We start from the raw sequence: 25846 nt of genomic DNA on the forward strand, positions 1-25846 counted from the left end.
ACTGTTCGGTACTTACGGTACTACAGTAAGTATAGCATTAAGACGGCGCAGACCGGCAGCTCCCTCGGTCATGCGCGGCCTGCCCCAGCTTCCTCCTCATGCGCAGTCTGCCCGCCGGCGGCGGCGCATGACGGAGGGAGCTGCGGCAGGCGGCGCAGGAGGAGGGAGCTGCGGCAGGCGGCGCATGACCGAGGGGGATCTGCCGGTCTGTGCAGTCTTAATGCTATACTTACGGCACTACAGTAAGTACCGAACAGTGCGGTATACATTTAGATATAGATCGGATTGAATGTATTTAACAGTTGTGGGGCCCGGTGTATTAGAGTACAGTCACTGCACCAGCCACGCCATGAGTGTCGCCGCCTCCTCCCTCCACACTGATACTTCGCTGGTCGCGCTGTGCAGCATAGCGGCCAGCGAAGTATCCGCTTTATAAGACGCGCTTATAAAGCAAAAAATATGGTACCTTTCCCAACTGGTTTAGGACCCGAATAGAGGGATGGCCATACTAGACTTAGTATTACCAATAGACCTGACAGAACAACAGACGTGCAGGTTGGGGGGCACCTGGGAAATAGTGACCATAAAGTAATAACCTTCCAATTATCATTCAAAAGAGTGTTTCTTCAGGGAGGAACAAAAATACCAAACTTCAAAAAAGCTAAAATTAGCCATAGGCCTAACTAACTGGGACAAAGTCCTCAAAAATAAAAATACAGCCACAAAATGGAATATTACATACCTTATGGGAATAAAAGGTTAAGGAACAAGAAAAAACCAATGTGGATAAATAGAACTGTAAAGAAAGCAATAAATGACAAAAAGAAAGTATGTAAATCACTAAACAGGAGGGTAGTGAAAAAGCACAGAAAAATGATAAAAGGAAGAAAATTGAATATGTAAAAAACAAAAAAGCAGCCACACTAGAGACCGAGAGATTAATTGCCAAAGAGAGCAAAACTAACCCTAAAATGTTCTTCAATAATATAAATGGTAAAAAGCATAAATCTGAAGGTGTCGGCCCTTTACAGAGTAATGAGTAAAACAGAGCCCAGAAACTATAGGCCAGTAAGTTTAACATCCGTCTTGGGTAATCTCTTTGAAGGTTTTCTAAGAGATGCTATCTTGGAGCACCTCAATGAAAATAAGCAAATAACGCAATATCAGCATGGCTTCATGAAGGATCGGTCATGTCAAACTAATTTAATCAGTTTCTATGAGGAGGCAAGTTCTAGACTTGACAGCGGAGAATCAATGGATGTCGTGTATCTGAACTTCTCCAAAGCATTTGACACTGTACCACATAAAAGGTTAGTATATAAAATGAGAATGCTCGGACTGGGAGAAAATGTCTGTATGTGGGTAAGTAACTGGCTCAGTGATAGAAAACAGAGGGTGGTTATTACTGGTACATACTCAGATATGGTCACTGTCACTAGTCGAGTAACCTCAGGTGTCAGTATTGGGCCCTATTCTCTTCAATATATTTATTAATGATCTTGTAGAAGGCTTGCACAATAAAATATACATTTTTGCAGATGACACTAAACTGTGTAAAGTAATGGACACGGAAGAGGACAGTATACTGCTACAGAGGGATCTGGATATATTGGAGGCTTGGGCAGAGAAGTGGCAGATGAGGTTTAACACTGACAAATGTAAGGTTATGCACATGGGTAGTAATAATGCAAGTCACCCGTACATACTAAATGGAAAAACACTGGGTAACACTGACATGGAAAAGGATCTAGGAATTTTAGTGAACAGCAAACTAAGCTGTAGAAACCAGTGTCAGGCAGCTGCTGCCAAGGCCAAAAGGATAATAGGTTGCATCAAAAGAGGCATAGAGGACCATGAAGAGAACATAAGTCCTACCACTTTACAAATCACTAGTCAGACCACACATGGAGTACTGTGTACAGTTCTGGTCTCCTGTGAACAAGGCAGACATAGCAGAGCTGGAGAGGGTACAGAGGAGGGCAACTAAAGTAATAACTGGAATGGGGCAACTACAGTACCCTGAAAGATTATCAACATTAGGGTTATTCACTTTAGAAAAAAGACAACTGAGGGGAGGTCTAATTAATATGTATAAATATATCAGGGGTCAGTACAGAGATCTATCCCATCATCTATTCATTCCCAGGGTGGTGACTGTGACGAGGGGATATCCTCTGCGTCTGGAGGAAGGAAGGTTTGTACACAAACATAGAAGAGGATTCTTTACGGTAAGAGCGGTGAGACTATGGAACTCTCTGCCTGAGGAGGTGGTGATGGTGAGTACAATAAAAGTTCAAGATAGGCCTGGATGTATTTCTGGAGGGTAATAATATTACAGGCTATAGCTACTAGAGAGGGGTCGTTGATCCAGGGAGTTATTCTGATTGCCTGATTGGAGTCGGGAAGCAATGTTTTTCCCCTTAAGTGGGGAAAATTGGCTTCTACCTCAGAGATTTATTTTTCTTCCTCTGGATCAACTTGCAGGTTAACAGGCCGAACTGGATGGACAGATGTCTTATTTCGGCCTTGTATACTATGTTGTGAGCGCACAAGTCTTACCTTAGCCAGCTTGTACCACAGCTCGTAGAGGTAAACAAACACCTTGGCGTGGATTTTTGTGGACTGGATATTGTTCACATCTCCGAGTATTCCTAAGATTCTTCTCCACAAAACAGCTGCAGAGTCAGGATGCCAGCCAGATAAATTGCCGCCAGCTATGATGCTGCAGTCCCCAGCAAGACACTCGCTGCTATCTGGAAGGAAACAGAGTCGTAAGATCAGATGCATATAGTATAACTAGCTCCAACACCAAAAAACTCTACAAGCATGGGGCAAGTTATAAACTGTGCGTGTCTGGTTAATTGTCATAAACCACATACATCCTCCTCTACGAACATATTCATACAGATCTAAAGAAATCTCCCTTTAGAAGGCAAGTCAGTATGATGCCATACGTGTGAGGAAGGGGTATGTTCTACAGCATTTGTTGCAGTCTTTCCATTGTGAATTATAAGTCACTATATACTGAGCATTAAAGATGTGAAAAACATTTTTCACTATTCTATGAGAGCAAATATCAATTAGAGTCTCAGATGGGGGGCGTGGCTAGCGGAGGATGTGAGCGGACGTGCTAAGCAGAGCTCCCGCACAGTCTCGTCGGTTTATCCTGTATAGAACCCTCTAAATCTACATTTACCTCGCCTAAATTGAAGCCTCGGGGCTGCTGAAGTCTGCCCACTCAAGTTTGAGACTTTTCCGGCTGCTTTGCGAGGGGGGGTGAGGAGGATAGAGAGAGCGATATATCTCCCCACAGCACTAACAGGTATGAAGCGCTGCGATCGTGCGCAGATTCAGATGGCATGGACAATTTGGAGTCTGATATAGAGGAGCCTACTCTAAAAGATGTGCTGAAAGCTATCACGCAATGTGGGAAGTCGTTGACGGCCCTGAGGATGCAAGTGGGCTCCATAAAGGAAGATGTGTCCATAGTGCGGCATGACCTAAAACGATTGGCGGACCGCACAACGTCCCTGGAAGGCAGAGTGGGGGAAATGGAAGATGCTGTAACATGCATGTTGATGGGATGGGTCAGACTCGGATCCACCTCACTCACAGACGGTCGCTTAGGTCTAATGGCTAGTAGGGTGACTTTTTTCAGTTGGAATGTTAGGGGAATTAAGGAGGCCAACAAGAGACGGGCAGTGCTAGATGGTATGGGGAAGTACCAACCCCTGATTTTCTGTCTCCAGGAGACCCATTTGCTACCAGACCAAACTAGCATTCTCACACCGAGATGGGCTGGTCACTGCTTCCATGCCACCTATTCTGCCTATGCGAGGGGGGTGAACATTTTAGTGCACAGGTCTGTTGCATTTTCATGTCTCTCCCAGATTATTGACAGAGAGGGTAGATATGTGTATTTACATGGCTCCCTATACTCAGTGGAGTGTGTAATCATTGGAGTCTACATTCCCCCACCGTACTCCTCCCAGGTGATGAAAAGAATAATAGCTTTGATAGCGGAAAAACCTAATTTGCCTACAATAGTGTTGGGAGATTTTAACAATGTACCCTGCTTGTCGCTAGATAAATTTCATGCTTCTCCACAGGTTGTCAGCAGCGATCTCACTCCCTTCGGCCGACTACTTCAGGAAGCATCCATTCTGGACTTCTGGAGGTTGAGGTACCCCGACACTAAGCAGTTCTCCTGTCGTTCCAGCACGTATGGTTCCTTGTCCAGAATTGATTTTATTCAGATACTTGCCAAGACAAATTTCTGATCATTCACCGATTGTGGCGACCTTTCATATGTTGCCATCCGTGTCGCGCAGATCCAATCTATGGAAGTTCAACCCTTATTGGCTGAATGTCCTGGTTGATATGTCAGATGTCAGGGACGCTTTAAATGAGTTTTTTAACATAACCTCCCATCGGCCGGTAGAATAGTAGTATGGGATACAATGAATGCGTTCCTGCGGGGGGTGCTAGCTGCCAAAATTAATGATCAGAAAAAGGAGAATAGTGCCCTGACTAGACAGTTGCTTTCGGCGGTAGAGGCAGCAGAGAATAGTAATGTAGAAAACCCTACACCAGAACATGAGTCTCAGTGGAAGGAGGCGCAGCTTAGGTTGGATGACCGCTTACTCCGTAATGCCCGTAATAGACGGTTTTTCCTGAAGCAAACGTACTATGAGGGAGAGGAAAAGGCGGGCAGGTTGCTGGCTCTGGTTACTAGGGCGCAACAGACTTCTAATTACTTGGCGGCGCTGCGCGACACGGATGGTACGGTGCAGGTGACCACAGAAAAAATATCCCAGGTATTGTCGGGGTTTTATCAGAACCTTTACTCTTCTAAAATTGTGGCCACGGAAGCTGACATCAAAAATTTCCTTCACCCCCTACGGATGCCCACTCTGGATCAGGATCAGAGAGTACTCCTTGACAGTCGTCTTTTTACTTTGAAAGAGTTGGAAATAGCGCTGGGAGATATGGCTAACAATAAGGCCCCAGGGAGTGATGGCCTACCTGCAGAAATTTATAAACAATTTGCCCCAGTTACTGGAAGTATTTAATGAAGCCCGGCTGCTGGGGAAGCTGCCTGACACAATGAATGAGGCGATTATAGTTGTTATACCAAAACCAGGGAAGGATCCGATGGAGGCGGAATCATACAGGCCCATTTCATTGTTGCAGGCGGATGTTAAGCTGCAGGCTAAGATATTGGCTAATCGGCTTAACTCTGTCATTGCCTCGCTTATCAACAAAGATCAGGCAGGATTTATGCCAAACATGTCGACAGCGGTGAATATCAGGAGACTACACTTATGTTCAGGTGGGCCAGGTTCACGCCTTGAATGCGGCGGTCGCGTCTCTTAACGCGGCCAAAGCATTTGACAGCGTGGAATGGCGATACTTGTTCCTGGTATTGGAGAAGATGGGGGTGGGATTGGTCTTTATCGATTGGGTGAAAATGTTGTACGCGTGCCCTTCGGCCAGAGTGCAGGTGAACGGATACATATCTGACTCGTTCAAACTGCAGAGGGGTACCCGACAGGGTTGCCCGCTGTCGCCGCTATTGTTTGCGGTGGCAATAGAACCCTTGGCGGAGGCCTCACGTTCATCCACGGTGGTTAGGGGATTTAGATATGGGTCGGTAACCGAAAAAGTAGCTTTATACGCAGATGATCTGCTTATGTTTTTAGATGACTGGGAGACATCCCTGCCAGCTGCAATGGAGATCATTAATGATTATGGACGAATCTCGGGCCTACGAATAAATTGGACTAAGTCAATCCTGTTGCCGCTGGCTGGGGATGGTTCGGTGGATCCTGTCATGGCCGGAGGGTTACAGATTGTGTCTAATATCAGATATTTGGGGATACAGATCTCCAGAAATAGTGGGGACTTTATAGACCTAAACGTAATGCCGTTACTGGATAAGTTCAGGAAGAAAGTGCAGGCATGGTCTAAACTGCCTTTATCTATTGTTGGCCGAACAAACCTGATTAAGATGATTCTTATGCCCCAGCTTCTCTATGTGCTGCATAATACTCCCGTGTGGATCCCACTGAAGGTGTTCTACACCGTCAATGCAATCTTTAGAGACCTAATCTGGAAGAAGGGTAATTCATCGTATAAAACTGAGTACCCTGTGTAGACCTAAGACCCAGGGAGGATTGAGTGTCCCTATTCCCTTGGTCTATTATTTGGCAGCCCAAATGCAGCACATAAGGGGTTGGGGTGAGGAGGTTAATAAGGCAGGTAGGATAGTAAAACACTTGCTCAAAAGGGGGTGCCTTCTGTCAACGCTAGAGGATGGCACTTTTAGGGAAGTGGGGAGAAGATACGAGATGTTGGGCATGATTCATATTGTGTGGTGGAAAACAAGGAAAATGGCAGGTATCACGGGGTATACGAAATTTACTTCAATATGGCCGAATATCATGTATGATGAACTCAACAAGGTCTCCAGCGCTAGGGCATGGAGGAAATTTGGTCTGGACAGACTGTCAGTTATTCGAAGGCACTTCCCTTAAAGAATTTACTGCTTTGTAACAGGAGTTTAGCTTGCCTAAAGCTCTTTTCTATGTCTATTTGCAAGTAAGACATGCCATACAAGTGCAGGAGCGGCGGGAGAAGCTGTTGCCTGCCCAGAAACACCTGATCGTAGACCTCACGGCTACTGGGGGCAGCTCCGGGGGAGTGATATTGCTGCATTATCTAAGCCTAATGGAAGCTTTACATTAAAAAAATCCATTGCAACTGTTTGAAAAATGGGAAAAAGACATACCGGAATTGAAGGATGACCAATGGGAAAAAGTGCTTACTGACTTCCCTGATGTAGCGGTAAGTGAGGCTCATAGGGTCTCACAGCTGCTGCTGCTGCTTCACAGAGTATATAGAACCCCGAAAATGTTACATAAAATAGGGTTTCGTGCCGACGATAAATGCCCTAGATGCAGAGCTACGTCCGCTGATCTCATTCACTTAATGTGGAATTGTCCGCGCTTGCGCAGATACTGGAAGGATGTGGCTGACCTCATTGGGAAGGTTTATGGGGTCACGGTTGAATGCTCACCTCTATTATGCATATTGGGATATGCTGGCGGAATATCGGGGCTTAAAGAGGTTAAGTTAGCAATTCAGCGTATCCTATATCAGGCCAGAAAGCGGATAGCGTCCCGATGGATTGCTTCAGATCCTCCGGAGCTGCATGAGGTAGTGGAGGCGATTCACACTTTGGTTCAACTTGAGAGTTATGTGTATCAAAAGAGAGGAAATAACAAAAAGTTCAACAAAATCTGGTATGCATGGATTGAACATTTCCATTTGGTTGTTTAGGATAGCGTCTGAGGTTAGGGTAGGATGAGACAGTTATAGGTAGCACGCAATCCGGATTTAGAATAGTAAATGAGTGCTGTGCGTATGAGCAGGAGAGCTTGTAGTATGATCGTGGGATGGATTGTGGGGGGGGGGAGGGGGTTGGTAGGGGTTTCTATGTGATGTTCTTGATGTTGAGATGTAAAACAAAAAAAGTATGAAGATTTTGTCTTCAAATAAAAAGATTTGATCAAAAAAAATTTTGAGTCTCAGATCTAAAATGGTGCTTCCTCTGCTGCCCGCTGGACAACGCTATTTGCCGTGCACAGATGAGCCAGCGGTTGGCTAATTTAAGACGACCCATAACGGTGAATGGAAGGTGGCTGCGCTTGTATCTTGCTCTCCTTCACTTAACAGCCCTGTTCTGAAGATCGGAGTGCGTCTCAGAGGTGGAACCTCTGTGACATTGATGGCATATCCTAGTAATACACCAAATCTTCCCAGAGCCATAACTTTTTTATTTTTCCCAGGGGTTGTTTTTTTGCAGGACAAGTTGCTTTTTCTAATGGCACCATTTCATGCATACAATGTACTGGGCAGCTTAAAAAAAATATTCTAAAAGGAGGTAGAATTGGGAGAAGAAAAAAAAAAATATCTAACTGTCACAGTTTTTACAGCATTCACCTATGCAGTGAAACTGATCCATACCCTTTATTCCCTGGGTCAGTACTATTACAATGATACCACATTTATACAGCTTTCTTGTGTTTGCAGGAAGATCTGTAGTTTTCATTGATACCATTTTGTAGTGTGTGACTTTTTTGATCACTATTTATAAAAAAAATTTGGGGTGGTGAAGCAATGAAAAAATTGCATATTGATCATTAAGATTTTTTTCCCCTTTACGCCGTGGGAGATGAATATTTCTATATTTTACGCATTTTTGCACGCGCCAATGCCTATGTTTATTTTTTTATTCTGGGGAAAAGGGGTGATATATATTTATACATACACATACACACATTTACAGCATGCAATTATCAGGTTGCCATTTCTATTTAGTAATGGAATAAAGCCACTGCTAAATAGAAAATTCCATAGATTCCAATATAGTGCTGTCACCTGTAGGGCCTACATTGGAACTTACCTGTGAAAGGCCTAGTCGTTTCCAGGAGGCTCATCAGACCTTTCACAACGAAGGCTTTACCCAGCCTCATACAAGTGCATGGGAGTTACATGGTTTATGTAACTTATGGAACTCGCCTGTGCTCTACATCTATAGCTCTTATTCACTTGTATGGCAGCTATGTGAACAGCATAGCACCGTGCGCTCGGCTGTTTCCGTCGTTCCAACTACCTCTGGCTGCCGCATCAAAGAGGAGGCCCTAATTACAGATAGCTGTAGGTCCTGGCGGTGAGGCCTGCATCTATCAGACATTTATGACATATCCTGTAAAAATACATCCATGTGCGAGACTGGAATACCCCTCTAAACATTCATGTTCTCATTGATCTTCTTTTCAAAGTGGGAGAAGGGGGGTAAGCTCAATATTTCACTTCTAGACAACTGTTTCTACCAAATGAAGACTTTGAGCTAGAATGGAAACATACAGTGAGAAGGCTTCGGGAGAGATCTCGGCATCTTATTCAGGTACAACAAGATTGCACATATATGAGGAAAAGAACGGCGTCTCTTTTTGACCAACAATCTTGAAAAGCCTGAAAAAGACCAAAGCTCAGCAAGAGGCGCTTTCCAGATCCTGACAATTGTTTTCCACCGAGAGCCTATCTGCCGGCTGAATGTGTAACGCTCGAGTCTCTCTGGAAACCTCATTTCAGGAGCCGAGGCTCCGAACAAATACTCTCAGGCCATAAAGGAGCTTGGTGTCTTCTCCAACAACGAGGGGAGACAAAGCAGACGATGAATGCCTAGATGCTCTTACATGTGAGAGCAAGTTCCAGCTTTGCGTTTGCCGGTGCCAGAATGAATAAGACAAGTGGTATCTTAAATGCTATACAGCCGTGCCAAGAACGTGACAATGGAAGGATTCCCATTGACAAATACTCGGCAGATAGAGTGGGCCGACTGCCGACGCCTTGCAGCCTCCTACCACCTGTCCCTTCTACCTTACCCTGTCCTCTTAATGAGCAGCAGCTGCTCAGGGGGAAATTAAACCGTGTATCTAAAGGGCTCGCCTGCGATCTATTGCACACAAGGAAGCGTACCGCTATCCACAATGCTGATAAATAGGAACGCCATTCATCTCCTAGGTCACAGGAACACAAGAAGTTGGGTGGCAAAGTGTGCAGTGAGGAAAGATAACAGCGTCTATGTCAACAAAGTCACTGAATGGGTTAACCCGAGGATGGCTATGTGTGAACACCTGCCAGCAGGAAACAAGTCACGACGCTGGACAAAGCGTCTGCGCTGTGCACCTTCAATGCCCTGGAAGGAGCAGCTGAGCAAGTTGGACACAAAACAGCCTTTTGTGTCATTCTTTTTCCTTTTACGCCCCAAGGGAGGCAGGTCGTACGATGCACATGGTGTAATCCCCCCCAAAACCTACTAAACTATACCCTTATATGACTACTACAGTACAAAACCACGTACCATAGTTTGCTAACATCCTGTTCACACATGTCAGATTTGGGTACAAATTCTGCACTGAAATCTACACACTAGCCGTGTTCCGAAACTAGATTTGTACACTTTGGAAATAAGTGGAATGTCACTGATTTTGTACAGAAACATAGAGGATTAGCCCTGTTTAAAAATCCTATTCAGGATCTGATGCACAAACAGCGCTTGTGAAATCAAGTGTCAACCGCATATTTCTGCTGCACAAATACATAAAGGATTTTAAAGGGGTTCTTCACCTTTATTATACTGATGATCTATCCTCAGGACAGGTTATCAGAGTCTGATCATGGGGATCAGACACCCGGGACCCCCACCGATCAGCTGTTTGAGGAGACCACGGCGCCCTGGTGAGCTCCCCAGCCTCCTCTCAGCTTACCAAGCACAGCGCCATACATTCTATAGTGGCAGTGTTTGGTATAGCAGCTCAGTCTCATTCATTTGAAAGGAGCCGAACTGCGCCTAGGCCACGTGACTAATGAATGGGACGTCGCTGGCCTAGGGTAAGCTGCGGCACACCTTCTCAAACAGCTGATCAGCAGGGGGGGGGGGGGTCCTAGGTGTCAGACCCCCCACCGATCAGAGGATAGGTTATATGTATAAAAAAAGTCAGAAAGACCATTTAGCCTGACGTGTAAACACTGAATATCAAGTGAAATAAGAGGTTTTTTTTATTTTTATTTCTGGGTAATACATTTTTTTTTTTAACTCAGTTTTATTGAAAAGTATCTAACCAAATATAACAGCAATTTTCGGACAGAAAGAATCGGAATAGTAACATAGTACAGGTATACATAGATAATATCAGTAATCTAGTAGGATACAAAGGTAGAGGCATAATCAAATACCAAAAGAATCTAGTAGATCACAAGAACAATCAACAAATCATATGATGCAGCTCCGTATTCGAGTCAAAGGCGTCACAGTCCATCCCCACAGCGTGTTATTCAGAATAAGTAGTTGTACAGACATATAAGCGTCTAGACAATATCTGACCTAGGGGCTCTACACAATTATCGTTATTACATGGGTGGTGCACTCTACAGGCTCTAGAACAGGGATCAGCAACCTCTGGCAGTCCAGCTGCTGTGAAACTACAACTCCCAGCATCCTCGTTTCACTTCTGTGGGAGTTACCAGAACAGCTGAGAAAGTGTGCATGCTGGGAGTTGTAGTTTCACAGCAGCTGGAGTGCCGTAGATTGCTGACCTCTGCTCTAGAAAGTGCTTGATGGCATCTTGGTGGTGAATACTGCATCTGTGATGGGTTACACCATCAGTCACACGGACCAGGCGCAGCTCAGTCCCATTCAAGTGAACAGAGCCAAGCTGCAATAGCAAGCACGGCCATTATATACAACGTACATCACTGTAGGACGCAGCGCTCATTGGAGTGGTTCAGCCTCTTCAAAAAGCTGATTGGCAGTGTGCTGGGAGTTGGATCCCCACCGATCAGGTACTGAAGGTAGGCCATCGACAGGAAAATCCCAGACAACCCCTTTAGGCAATGACATTTATTGCAGTAATGTTGTGTGACATTTTTTGTAATGATAGTAACAGGATGTCACAATGCGACACCAAATACTATGATACGACAGTCCCACAAAAATCCATCCAAAGTGGATTTTTGTGCGACTATCGTGTCGCAGTCACATGTCACAGTGCACCATTATTAAAATGCTGCACAACATTACTGCGACGTGTCGCAGTGTAGTAGTACCCTTTTGCTGTGCCACAAATGTCGTGTAGCCGTGCCCTTAAAGGGGTATTCCCATCTTAGACAATGGGGGCATATCGCTAGGATATGCCCCCATTGTCTGATAGGTGGGACCCACACCTATATCGAGAACGGAGCGGGGAGCACTGTGGCTGGAGGACCCCAGATTTCCCAAGGTCCATCCACCATCAAGCACCAATCCCGCCTCTCCCATAGAAGTGAATGGGAGCGTACCGCGCATGTGCGGCCCATGCTATTATTCATTTCTATGGGGCAGACGGCAATAGCCGAGCCGGCGCTCAGCTATTTTCGGCGGCCCCATAGAAATGAATGGAGGGCGACTGCGCATGTGCAGTGTGCTCTCCTTCACTTTCGGGGACCCGTTCTCGATATAGGTGCAGGTCCCATCGGTGGGACCCGCACCTATAAGACAATGGGGGCAAATCCTAGCGATATGCCCCCCATTGTCTGAGATGAGAAACCCCCTTTAACTGCCAGCTTTCCTGATATCTGTTTTACTAAATATTGACATTCCACATTGAAAAAGGATTCTGCTGAATCGTTACTTATAATTCTGCCTTGTGCTGCCCCTCTGTTACACCTGCTGGAAAGATACCAGGAAAAAAATATATCATAGGTGTCCCTATGTGGTCCGACATTGGCAGCGTATTCCATACATTTCCAGGAGAAATAACAGAGGAATGGCACAGTGAAATGTGAAAAGGAAAGAGAATCCAGATTCGATTATGTATTTATCAAAACAGACATGTCAGGAGAACCAACTATTTTGAAGAAAAAAAAATGTTTTCAACCAAACCTGAAAATTCTGTAGAAACCTTAAAAAATACTTCCACTCGTGTGGGTCTGGGGAACGGAGGTGCAGGATGCTGTTTAGCAAAGACTGACATAGACGTGCTGGTTTAGGGGTCCTAGATCTGTGACAAGGTGGACAAAAGAGGTCCCCAGTAAAATATTATAATGGTTCTGATCAACTAATCAGTGAAAATTACAGGTCGCAGACTTTGTTAGGGTCCATTCACACGTCCGTTGTTTCTTTCCTGATCTGTTCTGTTTTTTGCGGAACAGATCTGGACCAGATCTGGACCCATTCATTTTCAATGGGTCCTAAAAAAAAAAAAAAAAAAATCGGACAGCACAATGTCTGACTTTTTTCAGGATCCATTGAAAATGAATGGGTCCAGATCTGGTCCAGATTTGTTTCCGCAGAAAACGGAACAGATCAGGAAAGAAACAACGGACGTGTGAATGGACCCTTAGTCAGGGAAAGAAATTCCTTGGTGAGCACTTTCTTAACATCTCACACAGCGGCAGCTGAACCAGTCTTGCTGCACAAGGTCCTTGCAACAAACAGCAGCAAAGACCTCAGCTTCCTGGACCCCTGCGAGTATGACATTTAACCTTGGATAAAAGTGAAAAATAATTTTCTGCCTTCTTCCACTTCCTAAAAATCATAAGTCTGTAGGAATCATTGATCTCAGGTGTTACCAGAGACTGTTTGAACCAGTGCAACAAGAAGTCATCATCGTCTTTTTCAAGAGGGCCATACACCTTAGAGAGATGTCTGCTGACGGCTATTCTTCCTCCCCTCACACATGCATGCCTGGAACCACTGAGTGTACATGTATTCTTAATAGGGATGGAGAATCAAGGCAGTGCCAGACACCCCGCAAGAACAGACGATCAGGCACAGTGAAATCAAACATGTCCAATCCTGCTGTCAATTGAAATTTGCTATCAAGTGACACTGGGGACAACCACAGACATATTAGGCTACTTTCACACTAGCGTTCGGGCGGATCCGTTCTGAACGGATCCGCCCATAATAATGCAGACGGAGGCTCCGTTCAGAACGGATCCGTCTGCATTATATTAGCTAAAAAAAGCTAAGTGTGAAAATAGCCTGGGACGGATCCGTCCAGACTTTCAATGTAAAGTCAATGGGGGACGGATCCGCTTGAAGATTGAGCCACATTGTGGCATCTTCAAACGGATCCGTCCCCATTGACTTACATTGTAAGTCTGGACGGATCCGCACGCCTCCGCACGGCCAGGCGGACACCCGAACGCTGCAAGCAGCGTTCAGCTGTCCGCCTGTCCGTGCGGAGGCGAGCGGAGCGGAGGCTGAACGCCGCCAGACTGATGCAGTCTGAGCGGATCCGCCTCCATTCAGACTGCATCAGGGCTGGACGGCTGCGTTCGGGTCCGCTCGTGAGCTCCTTCAAACGGAGCTCACGAACGGAAACCCGAACGCTAGTGTGAAAGCAGCCTTAGATGGTTGGTAGGACACCCAAAGTTCATATAATACTTTTTTTTTTTTTTTTTTTTAAAGGGGACTGACTCCCAGTAACTCCCACCACCCTCTGAATCAGCTGTTTTCAGTAGCTTCAGCCGCAGAATTACACCGCACTGTGTAATTCCATTACACAGCTCCGTCCACTGCATCATGGACAGAGATGATTACTGCAGCCATTGATGTGAATAGGAGCAGTGCTGCAGTAATCATCTCTGTCCATGATGCAGTGGACGGAGCTGTGTCATTTCTGTGCCTAGTTCCACCATGAACTACTGAAGAACAGCTGACAGACAGGGTGCAGGAATAGGCCATCAATATATAAGTCCACCTTTTTTTTCTTTACACAGGAGAACAACCAAACCATGGCAAGGCTATTACGCTGCGGAGCAGAGCTCTGCAATGCAGCTCTTAGGCCAGACACACACCAGCAAGTTCAGTGTGAGAAACTCGCAGCAGGTGTCGATGTGAGATCCCGTTCTGACCGCCTAACAGGATCGCATAGCAGTATGTCAGTGTAGTTCAGGACTCTCAGGGTCACACAGCATTATAAATCATTATAATGCTGTGCGGTCCTGTTAGGAGGTCAGAATGGGACCTCACATTGACACACGCTGTAAGTTTATCGCATTGAACTCGCTCATGTGTGTCTGGACGAAGGTGATAAGACTTGGAGGGGTCATAAAAAAAAAAATTAAAAAAAAGAAAGTGAGTAAAGATTTACTTGTTTCAAAAACCTGAACTTTGGAGACAGAACGTACCTGTCAGAGGAGCTGCAGGATCAGGGGGAGTGAGCTGCAGCCACTGCCGTGCATCGTGATCGATGGCCACATCCATAGGTGTAGTGACTTCAGGCTCATCCTCACAGTTCTGCCATGGCATCAGATATTCTGCTTCCTGACCGTATCCATTTGTCACATCACTGCTGACACTTTCAACTGCATTAAAGTTTATAATTAATCAAATCGTAAGGGAAAATTCAGCTCTAAATCTGATAATATTTCTTTAAAGAGGACCTGTCACCAGAAAATGCAATGCAATCTGAAAGCACTGTGTTATAGAGCAGGAGAAGCTGAGCGGATTCATGGATGCATTTGTGGAAAAGATTCATTAAAACTTGAAATTTCGACATTTACATCTGCAGCCCTGTGAAGAGCTATCGGTACAGGAGGGAGGGGTCATCAGTGATTGATGGCACTGTGTACATACAGAGATAGCTGTCAGTCACTGATAACCCCTCCCTCCTGTACCAATCGCTCTTCACAGGGCTGCAGATGTAAATGTCAAAATTTCAAGTTTTACTGAATCTTTTCCCACAAAACTATACACCAATCCGCTCAGCTCCTCCTGCTCTAACACTGTGCGTTCAGATTGTATTGCACTTTTTGGCGACAGGTCCTCTTTAAAGGGGTTTTCCCACTAACCCAGTCACCACACAAAACAGTATAATGTTACTGCACTATCACTTTCTGTACTGCCTCTTGTGTGACCGCAGGAAAACTGAGGGTATGCTGTGACAATAGTGTCACCTGAGCAAAGGTCACACCCCACAACAGGGGACTAAAAGGGCACAAAATCCACGGGAGTGTAAGTAAGAATTTTAAAGAAGTTTTCCAATGCTTTTTAACTAGTGACCTATACTCTGGATAAGTCATCAGTATCTGATCAGTGGGGGGTCTGATTAGCGGTTTGAAAAGGCACCAACATTCCTATGAACGCCGCAGCCTTCTCGCAGCTTACCCTAGGCCAGTGACGTCACATTCATCGTCATCTGCCCTAGGCACAGCTCAGGCCCATAAAAGTGAATGGGGTTGAGCTGCAATATCAAGCACAGCCGCTATACAATATATGGCGCTGTGCTTGGTGAGCAGAGAGACGCTCCTTCTCAAACAGCTAATCAGCGGGGGTGTCGGACCTCACCGATCAGATACTGATGACCTATCCAGAGGTTAGGAAAAACCTTTTTCACATACTGCCATATCAGTTAATATTATTTCACAAAACACATTGTGGTACAAGGTATTTAAGAACTAAAGCCTGTATTACACTGCCCCATTTTTCAGCAATCACTAATGAGCGTTCACAATCATCTTGCAGTGTAAGGGTCTATTCACACGTCCGCAAAACGCGGAACGGAATTGCAGACCTATTCATTCCTATGGGGCAGCACGATGTGCTGCCCGGACACGGAATTGCAGACCCGCACTTCCGGGTCCGCAATTCTGTTCCCGAAAAAAATATAACATGTCCTATTCTTGCCCGCAATTGCGGACAAGAATAGGCATATTCTATAGTGCCGGGAATGTGCGGTCCGCAAAATGCGGAATGCACATTGCCGCTGTCCGTGTTTTGCGGATCGGGCAGTTGGTGGCAACTCATACTGCCACCAACTGCCCGATGAACTATCAAATGCTCAAATCGGGCAATCCAAATCTTGTGACATGTTAAAAAAAAATTATTGTTTGCAAGCGGCAGATTGTGGTGTCTAATAACGATCTGCCGCAGGTAAACCACTATACAGTATGAGGACAAGCGATGGCATAGCGATCACTCCTCTCTATGCTGTGGAGGAGATTGCCACCTGTAATAGCAGCGGTCTTCTCCACTAGCGAGCAGGCGATTGCTGGAAGGGAACTCTTCCCTCCTGACAATCATCTGCCACATCAGGCTGTGTAATACAGCCTTAAAGGGGTTGTCTCATCTGAGACAATGGGGGCATATCCTAGCGATATGCCCCCATTGTCTTAGATGAGACAACCCCTTTAAGGCTTCTCCACTAGTGGTCTTCTCCACTAGCAAGCAGGCGATTGCTGGGAGGGAACTCTTCACTCCTGACAATTATCTGCCACATCAGGCGGTGTAATACAGCCTTAACAGGGGTTGTCTCATCTGAGACAATGGGGGCATATCGCTCAGATATGCCCCTATTGTCTGATAAGTGCAGGTCCCACAGCTGGGATCCGCATCTATCTCCGAAATGGAGCCCCGAAAGTGGTGGAGGGCGCACTTCACATGCGCAGCCACGCGCTGTTCATTTCTATGAGACCACCAAAAATTTCCGTCGGTCCCATAGAAGTGAATGGGAGTGGTGGACGGTCATGCACTGTGCACGCTGATTCACTTCTATGGGGATAGTGCTTGGTGGTGGCTGGACCAGAGTCCTCCAGCCACCACTTTGGCCTGCTCTATTCTCAATATAGGTGTGTGTCCCAGCTGCGTGACCCGCACCTATCAGACAATGGAGGCATATGCCCCCATTGTCTCAGATGAGACAACCCCTTTAAATCCCTTTGAGGGAAAACCCCTTTAAAGGCTATAAAGAACTTTAACATGGAAAATTATTTTGAACTCTTTAGTAGTTACCTTGAAATATAAAAATTGCCCATTTTCAGTCTGCAATCCTCATTCTTTCATTCATTTTCAAACCTCCGACTATTCAGTTTACAACCTGCTTTTAGGTTCAGTCTCATGTGGACATGTCCTCCCTTCCACTAATACATGCTGGATCTGTCTATCCAGGATGCTGCTGTCTTCCCCTGCAAACTGTCTTATGTGTGCTTTCCTGCCCATCTATAGCCTGTGTCAGATGCCCACCTTGGATGCTCTCTACCCTTTAATCTACAAAGTACAACACAGAGCGTTATCAAGTACAGAGCTCTGACAGGTTTATGTCAAATTCAGCAGCATCAGCAGCAAGATGAAGCATGTACGCATATTATGCAACAGCAAAATGGTAGGAAAGCGTTTAATGAAGACTATTGACAAAGTTGCTTAATTTTGCATTTAGAAAGCAAATAAAAAAAAGTCCAGAGTAAAGAATTGCATAGCCTTTAAATTGGTATTCCAATTGTATGAACTCTGGAACTCCCGTAGAAATGAATGGAGTGGCTGTACGCTTGCTTGACTGGCTGCTACATTCATTTCAGGGGGGCTCCACAGGGTTCTGGAGATCGGTGGAGTCCCACTGGTGGGACACGCACCAATCTATTAGTTATCCTCTATCCCATGGATAAAGTCTTAAGATTGGGTTTAGCGACTTTTTACACTGGCGCAGGGAGGATGAGGAATTTATCCCTTAGCATTTGCTGAAACAGGAGTCCCATTTAAAATTTTGCTGTTAGATCTAGGGACTCAGGGGTGTGTGGTAGCAGACTGCATCACCCGTCACTACTTAAAGCAGCACCAATCACTCTGATGGCCTTCACGTTTGTTAAAAACGCTTCTTTACATGTGCATCTTCAGGATCTGTGGTATTTTAGCTTACTAAACCTTACGCTCAATGGTTAAATCCATTCTGAATGTATTTTGCCATGTGATTGACACATGTGAGAAGAGGACATTGGCGAACTCTGATCTTGGGCCACCACGGATTTGCAGAATGAACGCACTCTCGTACTAAAAGCCCTTTGGCACCGCTCAGTAGCGTCTTTACTGAAAAGCGTACATGACCATGTAGGCAAACGTACATTACAATCTATAACATTTTACTTAGGCCTCATGCACACGACTGTATGTATTTTGCAGTCTGCAAACCGTGGATCTGTAAAATACGGATACCAACCATGTGCATGGAGCAGTTTCCCATTCTACATGTCCCGTCCTATGTTAAAAAAATAAAATTTGCAGGACGGCGGAACGGACATACAGATGTGGACAGCACACAAGCTGTTGTCTGAATTTTTTGCGGCCCCATTGAAATGAATGGGTCCACATCCAATCCGCAAAGAACGTGATTATATGCGGACCAAAAATACTGTCATATAAATGGAGCTTTATATTGCTGCTGTAATTCTATCAATGAAAATATCTGATCCGTTACAAAGTGCTCTGAACTTCCCAGTAGTATAAGGTGACAGATGTCGCCCATGGAATCTCACATGTACAACTCTCAAATGTGACATCTCTGCTCAATACCTCTGTCATGATCAGAAATTCTTCCATTTGAATGCTTTGTATCGGAATGCCACTCCAATTCCGCTGGACTGCTACTCCTCCGGATCATAATCTGGGAGGACAAGGAGAAAAGTTTATTATGGATTTGATTAATACAGCGTTTTTTTGTTTTTTTTCAGGGGAATATGCGAACACAGTCCTCCACTACCACAAATTATGTAGTCAAATTTCACGCAGTGCAACGGATGGGCCTCATCCTAGGAGAATCACCTTAGTGATCCCCTGCCAGGTAAGAACGTGTTCACATCTATGCTGGAGGCTCCGTTCTGGGACTTCGTCACACATTTTGTGAAAAACAGCAGAGAGAAAAGTCCAAACTAATCCTATTATAGTCAATGGGATCTGTTTGGCTCTATTTGTGTCAGTTACGAGCTAAATCCAGCACTTACGTTATTTTCATTATTCTGATCCTATAATGGAGCAAAACAACGGAAATAAAGAACGCTAGTGTGAAAAAGCCCTAAGTATCGGACTGTGATTGCTGATATACTGTACAGTTTATTCTGGCTCAAAAATTCGGCATTAATGGGGCATGACAAGGGTTACATGTCAAACTTAGAAAAGTAAAAAAAAAAAAAAAAAAAAAAAAAGATACTTAAGAAGACAATTCAAAATGCAAATGTATAATATGTAAAATAATAATCATTCTCCTCCGCCGCTCCTAAATCAGAGGTAGAAACAAGTTCTAGACAATATACTGTAATATTAAAGGGACTGTACTGTATATACAGATGTCTACACATAAGGCATACGAGACTCATACCACTGGCCCCTCAGCATCCTTCACCCCGCCATCAGTGGTTTCTTCTGGAGCAGAGATCGAGTCCTGGGAACATTCATTAGTGTTTTCATTTTTCTGCTCTGTAAGAGTTAAATAGGTTAGGAGGTTAGTATATACTCTATACACCAAGACGTGTCTAACACGGGGTGCGTCTCAAGATGACAATGTACATGTGTCCGGGATACTCATTTTCTCCTTTTGTATTATTACCAACATTTTAGTGATTATTATTACTACTACTACGAGCACCGTGACACTGCAGTAATGCCGGGTCTGGTCTTTTAGAGGAAATAAAAAGCCCAGCTGGTTTTGACAGAGTCTACAACGGAGGCCAGAACTGGACCTGTGACACAGATGTGATGAAATATGGTTGAACATGGCGAGACACACAGGTTCTATATGGTATCCTCTGGCACTTTTGACCACAGATGTTGCAGATACATCTGTAGATCCTGCACACTCGTAGGCTGCTGAAGCTGATATCCCAGCTGGTCCCATAAATGTGATAAATCTGGTGACCAGGCAGCCAAGGAAGTGCTGCATTCTAGAGCAGATATTCCTAGGAAACCCTTGCTGAGTGTGGGCGAACTGAAAAATGCCTGTTGGAAGCCCTGCCTTGCAGGTGCGGATTGGCCATAGACCCAACAGGGAAATTTCCCAGTGGGCCGAATCCCCAGGGGGCTACCCAAGCCCTCCTCTCTGCTGCTGACTGGATATATAATGAGCTCTCAACAGTAATTAACGCTGTGAGAATCAGGTACTCATGTACCCAGCTAGTGACTGAACGTGTCCTCCTGAAATCAACTGCTGTGGCCCACACCTCACCTCCTAAGCCCCCGGTTCCATACACAACTGGAGGAGGAGGAGGAGGAAAGAAGACAGTAGCTATTGATGGCCACCAGGCCCAGCTTTTGGGGTAGTATATTGTGCTACACTTTGTTATTTGGTTCTGCTGGGATGGTATATTGCACCATGGTATTGTTGACCCTGCCTACTTGTGTTGTCCCACCTTCTGTTAATTTGGACATGCCTACAAATAGGGCCACTTTTAGTTTTTTTCCAGGGCCACTTTAAGTTCCCGGTCTGCCTCTGCTGCCATGAGAGGCAACACATGTGGTTACAGGATGACCTGCAAATATCACTGCGCTGTTAGTGTCCCTGGTGTCACTACTAGGGGTGACTGATGGTAGTATGCTATGACTCCCCCAGATCATCACACCAGCAGTTGGGGGCAGTGCGTCGTCCCACAGCAAAGGTAGGATTGAAGTGCTCACAACAAGGCCTCCATGCTAAGAAACTGACCATCATCGGATCCTAAAAAAAAAAACTTGATTTGTTGCTACAGATGTCATGGTTCCAGCCAGTAGCAGTCCAGGTATCTCATTCACAACACTACTGCAAACGAAGGTGATGGTGGCTAAAGTAATGAGCACTATGACACCAAATTTATTTTTACTTAGTGCCTGGAGATGGTCTGGGCAGAGACATGGGCATGTAATGAAGGTGCCACCTGTGTCTGGATAGTGGACAACAAAATTGTGGGAGCTTTTCATGCTTGTAAGCGGATTAAATGATCCTCTGTCTGGGCATCCGGAGCCTCTTCACTCTGTGTGCATGCCGCAATGTAACCACTGCTCCCAAAACCCCCTAACAGTGTAGATGGGGAGCAATTCATCAAAAAGACCATCCTGCTTCTCAGTCAAATGATGTGCCCCCTCTAAAAGTCTGTCAACTAGGCAAAGGGTCTTTGAGGGTGTTGTATAGGCATGTGTGGCAGTCAATCATCTTTCACCAAAGGGTACACTACTCAAAAGTAGCCTCTGAGAGCCTTTTTATAGGGCACTGGGGGAAGCATTTTTATGCCCTCTTCTGGCAAAACCCAGAGTCTAATCAGAGCACACCTGTAATAATTTACGTAGAGTTTTGCAGCAATCCAACAATTCTGAGGCTCCATTCACACATCCGCAATTCCATTCCGCATTTTTCCAGAACGGAATTGCGGACCCATAAATTTCTATGGGGCAGCACGACGTGCCACCCCGATCCGGAATTGCGGACCCGCACTTCCAGGTCCGCAATTCCGATCCTGAAAAAAATAGAACATGTCCTATTCTTGTCCGCAATAGCCGACAAGAATAGGACATGTTCTCTTAGTGCCGGCAATGTGCGGTCCGCAAAATGCGGAACGCACATTGCCGCTGTCCGTGTTTTGCGGATCCGCAAAACACACACGGATGTGTGAATGGACCCAAAGAGTGTACACAAAATCTTCCCTAGAGGAGAACTTCTATAGCAAACATGTGGGCCAGCTGACAGCTCACCTTGCAATGAGTCAGGACATGACTGCTCGGTTATATCAGAAGTACTGCTACAGCGCGTTAGCTCCTGGGGCTCCTGACAGCCGACTCCTCCCGATTCACAGCTGGCTTCCAATGGCTGCTGCAACTCATCCACTTCTAAAAAAAATAAAATCATGCCTAGATTATCTACACAAGAATATCATAGTGATACCAATAATGCTTAATTATAGCCACACATAATCCAATGCTTTAAATGGCACCATCATTCCCTCTAAATATGGAAAGGTGCACTCATTGTGCTTGGAACTACTTAAAGGAGTTATCTAACATGGAGAACCTGATTTCAGGGCGTGCATCCCCTGATTACAGGGAATCCCTGCAAATAGCAGTCATCTGGTGCTCAACACGAGGCCTGCAAAATGCAGCATTATAGGAAGCGCACTGAAACCAATGTCGTCCTCCAGAGTCAAATGTGTCAGGGGAACCCTTCCATTAGCTTTACATACCCTAGTAAGGGATATGATGGTATTTAAAGCAGACACCATCTAGCATATTCATCGGATCTAGATTTAAAGTTATGGTTATTTGAAAGCAGACAACCCTTTTAAAGGGGTTATCTGAGAGTATAAACTGCCCCGCCATATGCCCGGGCCCCCCACATTGAATATACTTATCTGGCTCCCCCGCGCCACCACTGCTGCTGCTTCTCCCCGTGCGCGGATGAAAACATCCGGTGTTGGGGTGGCAGCCAATGGCAGGTGGTAACTGGGACGAGCCTCTCTAACATCGCGGGTGACGTTAGGGAGGCCTCCCCCCGTCTGCCATTGGCTGCTCTCCCCCTGACACCGGATGTTTTTATCCGCACACAGGGAGAAGCAGCAGTGGCGGTGCGGGGACCATGAGCAGCGCAGAGAGCGGACAGTCAGGTACGGAGATTCAGTATGGGGGACCCGGCGTATTGGGGGGGGATGGCTAGTTTATTCTCTCGGATAACCCCTTTAATATCTCGTATTAGAAAACAGACACCATCAATAGGACAACACGGAAGTCAAGTTGTAGATTATGCAAAATGTCAACGAGCACAAGAAAATATTAGCCGCAAGCATGTAAATCAGTTAAGACCGGACAGAAGGAAGGACAGTGTTCAACTGGAAAGTAAAGATCTATAACCGAACATGGTAGATGGTAGAGCAGGAAATAATGAAAAAGGAGGGAGAGTTACAGTACCTGAGAGTTTTTGAGAGCAAGACGCATAAGAGATACCAGGTAAGAGAGAGCTCACAGTGTGAAGGAGATGGGGAACACTTTTAGCAGCTGGCAAAGCCTCATAGAGATGGACACAGTTGCTGATAGACTGACTTCGCTTGGCTTTTAGAGAAGAAGAGTAGAGGGAATAAGAAGACATGTCAAACAAAGACCATCACAGCACTGGAGCTCCAGCACTAACCATCGCCCAGCACTGGAGCCCAATCATTGACCATCGCCCAGCACTGGAGCCCCAGCAGTGACCATCTCCCCGTACTGGAGCCCCAACTGACCATGACCCTTCACTGGAGCTCCAGCAGTGACCATCTCCCAGCACTGGAGGACCCATCACTGACCACTGTCCAGCGCTAGGGTCCCAGCACTGCACATTGCCCAGCACTGGAGACCCCATCACTGGAGCTGTCAGCACTGACCATCCCCCAGCATTGGAGCCCTGAATACTGACCATTGCCCAGCACTGGACCTTTACAAATGTTTAAAGAAAACCTGTCACCATGAAAACGCAAAATAGTCTGCAGTCAGCATCTGATAGAGCAGGAGGAGCTGAGCAGTTTTATGGGAAAAGATTAGGTATAAATTGTATTTCATTCTTTTAAATTCCTGCTCCTTCTGAGCTTTGAAGTCCAGGAGTCGGTCCTATCAGTGATTGACGGCCTTCCCTCTATGGTTGTGTATACAGAGATAGCTGTCAATCACTGATCCTGGACTTCAAAACCCAGAATGAGCAGGAATTTAAATGTATAAATTACAGGTTTTACTGAATATTTTCCCATAGTACTATATATCAATCTGCTCTGCTCCTCCTGCTCTATAACATGCTGCCTGCAGTTCAGACACCATATTCAAGATGACAGGTTCCCTGTAATAGCCAGAGTGGAACAGTGAAGTTAAAAAACAGGAAAGAAGAAAATTAGCCCTTGGCTTTATAAATGGATTGGCTGATTACAATCTAATAATGCCCACAAAATGTGCTAAAACCTATGTCTTTATGGTAAAGCTTTTGATAGGTAAAAGCAAGCCACCCAAAACAATGGCCAAATCTGAAGAGATCATGTACTGAAAAATCTACGGCGACAGTGGAGAGGAGAAGGCACAACTTTCCAGAGTGCAGGCACTAGTTACAGCAGCCTGCAATTGGGGAAGGAATGTGCAGAAAGCCAATGAGAGTGGTTTATGCTCCAAAATTACTCCTAATCCAACTCCCAATATAATATGTTAAGTGGCTGCAAAACAGAGTTCTACTTTCACTGCTCTTAGTACAGCATTCAAAGGTGAATTCAATTGGCTTCAGAAAGATTTCCATACAAAAAAAATCAAAACTTCCTAGTACTTACAGCATACATAACAATTTTGAACTTTGTAAGTATGAAACCTCTATAAAAAGGCCTGTTGAGCTGTAAAGAGGCAGACAATATGGGAGAATGTATTAAGATTGAAATGTACGTACAATGGTAGCTCCCCAGGACGTCCATGCGGCAGAAAACGACATCTACGGCAACAAGCAGTTTTCTGCCGCACATATCGCTAAATGTGTCAGACCATAGGGGGTCCCGCTTGCAGCACAAGGGCTCTTTCACACGGGCGGATCCCGTGCGGGTAATCCGCTGCGTGAAAGAGAGCCAAGCCCCGTTCCGGAAAGCAGAGACACGGAGCAATAACATGACTGATAATGCTCCGTGCCTCTCTGTGATTTTTGTAGTATAAATATCACAGAGGGGCACGGAGCATTATCAGTCATGTTACTGCTCCGCGTCTCTGCTGTCCGGAACAGGGCTTGGCTCTCTTTTACGCAGCGGATTACCCGCAAGGGATCCGCTCGTGTGAAAGAGACCCAACTCTTTCTACCCACTTTTTTTTTTTTTTTTTTTTTTACAAAAGGGGAAAGGTACCAGAAAAGGGAGAAAAGTCGCACATTTTGGAGAAAAACTTAGACTTTTCTACATCAGAAAACTAGTATAGAATATACATACACATTCCCTGCTATGTTTTTAAAAATATCTGAACTACAGCAGTTTAATTACAATTCTAGATCTATACAGTGAAAGTGTGGAAAGACATAAGATAGATGAAATCTCAGTTGTACCCATTTTAAATGTGGAAATTTGCAAAACACAAGTAGTGGAAACTTACCTGTGGCTTTTTGCCGCACCATGTTCCTAGCCTTCTCCACACCGGGAGCCCCAGAGGTAGTAGCACTGCGGAATCTCATTGGTTCGTGAGCATCTGGGTGATTTCTCCAACTCAAAGAGAATGATCTGCCCACTGCTGCCCCCTTCTGAGGATCAGCATAGCAACCTAGGACAAGTACAGAGAAGGGTGCCAAAGTGCCTCGCTGAAAAGATTTTTATTGTGATACAATAATACCTAGAATAGGGTGCAATGACATATCTGTGTACTAAACAAATGTATAATGTATAAATGTCAGGAGCACAGCACTGTAAGATGACTAAAAGAAACATTTACTGCCTAGTGAGCTCAGAATTTGTTGCAAAACTGTACTTTGCAAAGCATCCACTAGATGTCACCATTTCAACAGCCACATGGAAGTACATGCAGACATAC

General features: G+C 45.3%; 1 protein-coding gene and 1 non-coding gene across 2 annotated transcripts in view; both read right to left on the reverse strand.

Annotated features, from left to right (window-relative positions):
- RALGAPA2 (Ral GTPase activating protein catalytic subunit alpha 2) overlaps window positions 1–25846 on the reverse strand; it is a 329414-nt gene that overhangs the window by 245260 nt on the left and 58308 nt on the right. Inside the window, 7 exon segments of the mRNA XM_044292004.1 lie at window positions 2560–2753; window positions 14746–14922; window positions 18899–18989; window positions 19701–19798; window positions 22040–22174; window positions 23246–23386; window positions 25415–25579. Of these exon segments, the coding sequence (XP_044147939.1) occupies window positions 2560–2753; window positions 14746–14922; window positions 18899–18989; window positions 19701–19798; window positions 22040–22174; window positions 23246–23386; window positions 25415–25579 (1001 nt within the window).
- LOC122937183 lies at window positions 19054–19174 on the reverse strand. The gene has a single exon (XR_006389597.1). It is a non-coding gene; the product is annotated as a U1 spliceosomal RNA (small nuclear RNA).

The sequence above is a fragment of the Bufo gargarizans genome, chromosome 4 (assembly GCF_014858855.1).
Source record: "Bufo gargarizans isolate SCDJY-AF-19 chromosome 4, ASM1485885v1, whole genome shotgun sequence".
NCBI classification, from domain to species: domain Eukaryota; kingdom Metazoa; phylum Chordata; class Amphibia; order Anura; family Bufonidae; genus Bufo; species Bufo gargarizans.